This window comes from Meleagris gallopavo, chromosome 1 (genome assembly GCF_905368555.1).
Source record: "Meleagris gallopavo chromosome 1, MGAL_WU_HG_1.1, whole genome shotgun sequence".
In the NCBI taxonomy this organism is placed as follows: Eukaryota; Metazoa; Chordata; class Aves; order Galliformes; family Phasianidae; genus Meleagris; species Meleagris gallopavo.
This window is the reverse complement of record NC_139404.1, coordinates 14,043,663-14,051,923: the sequence shown is the minus strand read 5'-3', so window position 1 is coordinate 14,051,923 and position 8,261 is coordinate 14,043,663. Positions and strand designations below refer to the sequence as shown.

At 46.0% G+C, this 8,261-nt stretch overlaps 1 protein-coding gene across 1 annotated transcript; it reads left to right on the top strand.

The window, feature by feature from the left end:
- The first annotated feature begins 1,779 nt into the window (after window positions 1-1,779).
- On the top strand, window positions 1,780-7,889 carry CCDC71L (coiled-coil domain containing 71 like). Its single transcript, XM_085217205.1, has one exon. It carries the CDS (start codon window positions 2,003-2,005, stop codon window positions 2,852-2,854), a length of 852 nt encoding a protein of 283 aa, XP_085073331.1. The 5' UTR covers window positions 1,780-2,002; the 3' UTR covers window positions 2,855-7,889.
- The last annotated feature ends 372 nt before the right edge of the window (window positions 7,890-8,261 follow it).

Genomic DNA, 8,261 nt, shown 5'->3' with positions numbered 1-8,261 from the left:
TGCAACACAGCTAGATAAGAGATGTGTGGTCCTAAGGCTTCCAGCTACGGCTTCTTATCCCTCACCTAGTAAGCATATCTCCCTCAGGTAAAGCAATCTGCTGGCATGACTGAGCTCTGAAATGTGGAATAAATCTGATTAAAAACAGCATCAGCAACTATTGTTTGGGGAAAGGGTTGTTTTTAAAAATAGATCATTTATAAAGATGTTTTGGAATATGGCTAAATCTCGAGACTGTCCCCATGAAGATTTAAAATAGTTTTGTCAAAACCTACTTTAAATGGCTATTTGGATTAATATTCTTGAGTTTCCCATGAGCACAAGCCAAATTATACCGTGAAGAAAAATTCACTTATTTCCACTGGCAGTAAGTAATAATTTCTTATACATAATTTCTGTCTCTTATTTGAGTAGCTACCCAGACATTCCAATTTAGTTTCTTGATGAGTTGAGAATAAAAGATTTCCCTATTCTAAACTGAGAGATTAATTACAGAATAAAGACTGTCTATGAAGAGATATACTGTTATTCTTCATCCTTTACCAATGCTGAGAAAAAGTAATTAGGAGTCTAATCAAACCCCATGCAGGGTTCATAAGGAAGGTTAAACCACCTCTGACCTTGCTGCCACTTTACTTTTCTGGGTACTGGAAAGAGTGCTGGTTTAATTGAAGCAATCAAGGAGCCTGACAAGACACTCTTCCTGTGATAGCAATCTCTGAATTATTGGAAAATACCATCAAGGGAGACAGCAGGGTTTGTGGCAGCTGACAAAGTTGTCCTACAGAGCTGCCAGCACAACCATGCCATGCAGGAAGAAATGGTGGCATGGACTCATTCAGTTGGTGATTTTTAGAAAGGGCTCAACCAAGCAAAGATTGTTCTTTTTTTTATGGGTTTCATTACCGGTCAGCTTGGTTGGGACATGAAGCCTACCTCAAAGGTGCTGTATTTCGATGTTTTGATGATATTGTTGAGTTATTGACCAACAGCATCACATTAAAACTCTTCTGCAGCAACAGGATGAATGTAATTAATGCTGTGTGGTCATTACAACATGTCTATTCACTCATTTCAGGCCAGACGGGACATCTTGGAATTCAGACTGGATCTACATTAAGATTTCTTTATTGTGAGGGTGGGCAAACACTGGAACGGGCTTCCTATTGAGACGCCTGATGCTCAAAATGCATTTGGCCAATATCCTCATAAATACGCTTTAACTTTTGTTTAATGCTGAAGTTTGACAAGACTTGGTGATCTTTGTAGGTCACTGCCAAGTGAACAATCCTACTCTATTCATTTTGTTATTTTCTTCTGCCTTTCTTCTCCCTTCAGGGGATTCGTCCTCGGAAACCTCTAACCAACTCCTACTTGAAGACATTTTGAGTAAGCAAACACCTCCCCACTGCTCTGTGAACCACTCTTCCCTTGCAGCACATGGCACAGAGGTCACGTGGGGCCCACCACCACAGCCAAGTCTGTTGGCCCACCTGCAACCTTGAAGCCGCCAGAACTGCGCCCTAAGGGAAGGGGCTGCCAACTGGGCCACCAACTGGGTCACCCTACCAGATGCAGGGTTGGAAATGATGGTGCGATGGAGCCTCCCTTGGCCCTTTGGAGCCAGCCAGAGAAGCGGGAAGCCTCAGGGCCCGGCGCAGCCCAGCGCCCGGCCACGGGTGGGCGCTACCCTGTGGGCGGCAGCTCCCGGCAGCCCCTCACGTCTCCACCGCGGGCCTCCCGCGGGGCGCCCGCAGCGCCCCCAATGGCCGCCTCCAAGTACGGGAGGCGGAGCTCGGCCTGCGCGACGCGTTTCAAACGGGCGAACCGTCGGGCGCGGAGGGAGGGCGGGCCGGAGCTCAGTCCCCGCCTGGGAGTTTAAAGCGCCATTTTGTGCCGGGCGGCGGATATCCATCGTCGCTCCCTGTCGGGCGAGCGGCGGGGCGCTCGGCGCCCGTCCTCTGCCCTTCTCCGCGCCTCTTTCCCCTGTCCCTCCGCTCCCATGACCCGCAGCAGGAAGCAGGCGGCGCTGGAGAGAGGAACCGGCAAGATGAACCCAGAAGCGGGGAGCACCGCGGAGGGGGCCCGGGCGGCGGCGGCGGGGGCAGCCGGGAACGGAACGGCGCCCGGTGCCTGGGGGCTGGAGGGGGATTCGGAGAAAGTTGTGTACTCGCGTTCGCAGGTCTCCTACGCCGGCACCAAGGCGCTGGGCGACGCCCTCAAGCTCTTCATGCCCAAGTCCACCGAGTTCATGAGCTCCGACTCGGAGCTGTGGAACTTCCTCTGCAGCCTCAAGCACGAGTTCTCCCCGGTCATCCTCCGCAGCAAGGACGTCTACGGCTACGCCTCCTGCCGCGCCGTCGTCCCCGACCCGCCGCCGCCCTCGGCCGAGCGGCCCCGCCACCGCCCCGGCAAGCGGCGCCTCCCGCCCGCCAAGCGCCGGGCCGCGGTCACGGGCGGCTCCGCCAAGCGGCCCCGGCGGCGGCGGCGGCGCCGCAGGAGGGCGCAGAGCTGGCGGCACCGAGCGGCACCAGCGGGCGACTGCACCCACGGCGAGGAGCGGCCGCAGGCGGCGGCGGGGCCGCCGGGCGAGGAGGAGGCTGAGGCCGAGGACAGCGAGCGGGGCGGCCCGATCGAGGAGGCCGCCTGGGAGCAGCCGTTCGGCGGCAAGTCGCTGGAGGAGATCTGGAAGGCGGCCACCCCTCGCCTCACCACCTTCCCCACCATCCGAGTGCGGGGCGGCGTCTGCAACTGGCGCAGCCTGGAGGCGGCGCGGCGCCGGGCGCAGCGGATCCTCGGCGTGGACCTGTCGCCCGTGGTGCGGGTGCGCCGCCTGCCCGTGGCGCCGTCCTGAGGCGGCGGGAGGGGAGGGAAGGCCGGCGCGGACAAAGAGACCAATATCAGTCACCTGTTTACATTGCTTTTGTCTGGATCATGTTCTTCTGCTGCACTTTACGGCTCGCTAGAATCGGGGCCGGGGCGCCGGGCCCCGGGCGGGCGAGGGGCCGGCTGCGGGTACCGCGTGTGGGGACCAAGTTCCGCTTCTACTTCTCCCATCGGGCTACCTCACTGGTCCAGAAGTCCACCCAAGAAGTTGTTTTCCAAAGGAACTTAACTTTCATGCTTGTATAATAAAGCACCATTCGATTCTCGTCCCCCCCCCCCCCCCCCCCCCCCGCCCTTTTCCGATGGATTATGTATGCTTTGTGGTGTTGCACTAGTATGTGCTCAGGGTATTTTGAATCCCAAGCATTCCCAAGTTTCAGTTCACTCTGACCGAGGATGCGTTAAGAATGGAGGTTCAGGACTTGTGGCTGTTCTTGATGGTGCAAAAACTTTTTTTTTTTTTTTTTAAATTTCATGGGCTTAGTGATATATACAGATGTATTGCTCAGTATAATTGTTACACTTTTGTATCTAAAGTCATTTTTAAAGTTTTCTAGTTGAACTAAGTATTTGTTTCTATTGAGCACCTAAAGATAGAATCATGCTGATATTTTATAAACATGTTTACTTTAGGGAAGCTCATTTGGTCAACCTAAGTGAACTTAATAAAAGCTAAAGAAAAGTGATGTTTCAGTTCAATGAAACTGGACTGCAGAGAGATGGGTTCCTTGCTGGAGTCTGCTGTGTTTATGCTTAACGGAGTCTCCGTGGTATCCCAGTAAACAAGCTTAGAGCTGGTAAAGAGTGTAACTACTCAAATGGAAGCATAGATGTCTGAAGGTGAACTGTGGTACGTGTAATGTTGGCGTTAGTGGCGCAAAAAAAGAAGAAAAAAAAAAAAAGACTCAGTACCTGGTTACTTCTTAACGAAATAACACTGGTGTCAACCCTGGGGCTGTTAGATGACTAATGGTAGATAACCATATCGTTGTAATACTTGCACATAATTATTTTTATAAATCTCTCCTGGGCTTCATAGTGGACTGTGGTGTAAAACTCATAATGTGGTTTAACCACTTGGACAGAAAAATTCCATCTTGCTGTTCTGTGTGGTGGGCAGTCCCTCTTTAATCTTTGTTGTTTTGGGTTGTTTTTTTTTTTTTTTTTTTTTTTTTTTTTTTTTTTTTTTTTTTTTTTGTAAAGGGCTTTTCCTGGTTCTTGCTCATGGCTGTTGGTAAGAAGCAAAGGTGTAGATTTTCTTCTGCTTGATGTTTTTTGAGTTTCGGAGAAGTGTTTGGTGAGAGACAGTTTGTGTCCTTTGTATCCTAGCAAGCGAGGAACTTCTCAGTTTCCATAGTGGAATGAATGACTTCACAATTTGTTTATGGGATGGTTTAGTGACTTAAAATTTCTTTCCTGATTGCTGTTGACTCCTTGCTGCCTGCTGTTGGTGGGGGTAGTAAGACAGCTAGATGCGTAGAGGTAGTTTGTAAAAACTTCTAAGTACTAACCTGAAGCAGCCAAATTCTTCTAAAACTTCTTTATATTATGTAGTTTTTACTTAGCAAAGCTGTGAAGTTCTTATTCTTCCAAAGTAACCATCTGTTCTATAACCATTAAGTTTTGAAATCGTTTACATAACATTAGACTGCCTGCTGATGGCTGCAGTAGTGCCACGTCACATTTTAGAAGGGAACTAGGAAATGGAAGTTCAAGAGTGCATATTGTTATGCTGTTTCTCTGGCTATAAGACTTGCTTACATTTAGAGGCAAAGTTGTGTTGATTTAAAACTCAGTATGACAGACTGCCTTGTGACCAAATGCCAAGTATTTCAGTTTTGACATTCACTTCAGAAGTGCTAGCTAAGAAGATTGTTACTGATACTTGAAGTGTCTAGTTGACTTCAATGAAGTTATGTTCCTACTGCTATATTGAATTATTTTGTTCAGTGTTCTTTTGAGAAATCTGGGTAGAGATAATAAAACGTAAGCAGCTGTCTTGTGCTGATTTTTCGCATAATTTGTAAAAAGGGGTAGGACAGACTAGATTAGATGTCTGGGGCAGAATTAAGGCTGCCTGAGTTAGGATATGGGAGATACTGTAGTTTGTGCTGCCTTGTTTGGATGCTTATTCTGAAATGTTCTTTGTGGGTACAAAATACTGTGAAATAACATCACTTCTGTTGAGTGAGTCTTGTGTAGGCTGCATGCCTACACAAGGTGTACTTACTTTTCTCTTGGTTCTGCTTTGACTTCTTGGTTTTGAGGCAGCAGCTCTTTGGGGGGTATGCTGTGTTTTGCAGATACTCTCTGAGGAAGTTGGGTCAAAGATCTGATAGCTGCATTCCCATTCTTAACTGAGCTATTTCTGTCTGTGAAGTCAATTAAGGGGGGAAATCTATAGTTAGGTTTTCTGGTAAATTAATGTGCTAAGATAGCAAAGGATCAGTGAAAGAAGGGACTGTGAAAGCTAGCAGCTTACAGGAGAGCTACCACAGCTTAATTTCATGGTCGTGTTTACAACAGTTCTGGCAATCAAAGGTAGGATTACCTGTGGTCCAGCTCTTCCCCTCTTTTCCCCTCTCAAAACTGCAGTTCCTACCTACTGCTTTGTCTTGGTGCTCATCTGAGGAAGCTAATCTGAAATCTGTTCTATTTTAGGTTTGTGCAGACTGATAATTGTTGGCTTTTTTTGGACCTCTTAGCTGCAGACAAGAACTGAGGGAGTCAGATGAGAGTGTGCAAGCCTTCTGCAATATTGAATTAGACAACTTTAAAATACAGAAGCAAAATTTTATTCTACGTGATGAACTAATGACATTATTGTACTTTACAGATGCTGTTGGAGAAAGTATAATAGATTAGGTGGATTTCTGGTCTGACTCAACTGGCTGTTTTCGTACAAATCCATTATGATGTGAGAAGTGTGGTTTGCCAGATTTAATTCCATGGCTTTCAGTATCCTCTCATAGATTCATAGAATGGCTTGGGTTGAAACAGACCACAGTGATCATCTGGTTTCAACCCCTTGCTATATGTAGGGTCACCAACCACTGGACCAGGCTGCCCAGAGCCACATCCAGCCTGGCCTTGAATGCCTGCAGGGATGGGGCATCCACAACGTCCTTGGGCAACCTGTTCCAGTGCGTCACCACCCTCTGAGTGAAAAATCTCCTCCTAATATCTAATGTTCAACTCCCCTGTCTCAGTTTAAAACCATTCCCCTTTGTCCTATTATTATCCAATCTCATAAAGGACCATTCCCCCTCCTGTTTATGTGCTTCCTTCAAGTATTGGAAAGCCACAATGAGATCTCCCTGGAGCCTTCTCCAAGCTAAACAAGCCCCATTCCCTCAACCTTTCTTCATAGGAGAGGTGCTCCAGCCCTCTGATCATCTTAGTGGCCATCGTCTGGATCTGCTCCAAGAGCTCTCCATCCTTCTTGTGCTGGGAAGCACAAAATGCATGCCCAGAATAAATTCAGCTTACAATGCCTAGTCTAGTCGAGTCAGCATGGCTGAGTTCATATTAAACAGGAGTCCTGTGGTAGCCTCTCTATTTGCAGACTTTTGCAGTAGCCAGTTCCTTCCCATATGAGCTCCCTTCATATAATGGCTATGTGTACTCGAAGTTGTACTCTTTCTACCAGAATGTGAGGTTTTTATCCAGTCAGTCCAAGGTTATTGAATTTCAGATTGCCACAATGCTAAAACAAGTTTTGTTACAGCCCCAGATGTCAAGGAGAGAGTTGAGATGTCCACTGTGTCTTACATGTTGCTGAGAGTATACTCTGAATCCAAGAGGCCTTCCTCTGTCATCATGCGAGTACATTTTTCAGGACTGAAGTGTGTAAAAGGAGAAAGCAGTGCCTTACAGACGTTTTTCTCTGCTGTTGCATAGAAGTTGTCACATTAAAGAATCACAGTGTACCGCTGTCCTTGAAGCCATCAATTGCCAACCTGTAAACAACAAACTCTATATACCCATGCCTCATGCAGAGCATCATTGTGTATACTTGCCAATGGCAAGACTTACGGTATTTGGATTTTGCTCTGAATGTGTAGGGGATATTGTGTGTGTCTGTATTTCTCTTTCTTCTTGCCTATCAGAAGCAAGGAGCAAAGTAGCTTGTAGATGACAGATTTGATCCCAAATAGCGTTTCAGTTAACAAGGCAGAGCCCTGGACTCCTTGTGCTACTGAGAAGAGTTGATTTATGCTAATTTAAAGTTGATCAGTAGTGTAGTCTGAGTTCAAAGTTTGCATGTACAGGAAACCAGCACTGAAAACATCTGTATTTTGTTTTGGACTAGTAGACTGACACATCAAGAAAAATTTTTTAATTGTATGCATAAATTAAAACCATTGTCTATAGCTTGAACAAAATGCTTTGACTTCAGATGCTCAGTTTATGATGGCATTTACAAATACAGGAAATCTGGAATCAAATGACCATATTTACAGTAGATTTTAGACACTACCCATGAAACAAGGCAATTCATATTAAGTAACATAGTAGGTAAGGAATCCTGGAATTCATGAGACCCAAATTCTAGTACTCTCTTTGTCTCATTTAGAGGAAGATCTTTGAAGTGCCAAGTCCTGAAGACTGAGTTATAGCAGCTTAGACCGTTTCACTCTGTATAATAAAAATTAATCACTAAACTTGAAGAAATTCCTGGATATTAGTGGGTTTGTTTGGGTGGTTCTTGTTGTTGTTCCTCACACCTTGGTTCTTCATCTGGTACTTATTTTAGGTGAATGTTTCTGCCCTAACAGTAAAGGCTGAGACAGCTGCATTCCATAGTGTTCTGTGGTAGGGCATCTGCTTAGGCAGTGACTCCAAATGCGTACTGCTCATGATGGTTTATTTCCAAGCTTTCAAGAGTCATCCAATGGGTATGATGGTAATGGGACAGTGTAGGACAATGTTGAAATATTTCTCATCCCTAATCAAGGTAAAGCCATTTTTCCACATGTAAAAATAAAGTATATTTCCTCAAAGTTAATGTCTAAATATCTTTGTAGGGCTATAAAAAAATTCTCTTAGTTCTTTTGTTGTTGCTACTTTATCTTTACGTAAGAAGACCTGAAAATATTTCTGGGGTTGTTATCAAGAATAGAATCTCATTTATCCACTTATTTACTGTAAAACTCCCCAGGAAGCTGCTGAATAATTAAGGCTTGATGTTATAGGACAAGGGAGAAATGAACCTTCATTCCTGTACATCGCTTTTGTTCTGACAGGTGTACAAATGAGCCAAACGGGTTCCCTGTGCTCTCCAGTGGGATTTAAGAAAGCTCCCTTTCCAATTCTTTCAAACTCCTTATTTGAGATTGTAGAAAACAAGATGAGATAGTCTCAAAGTTGGAACA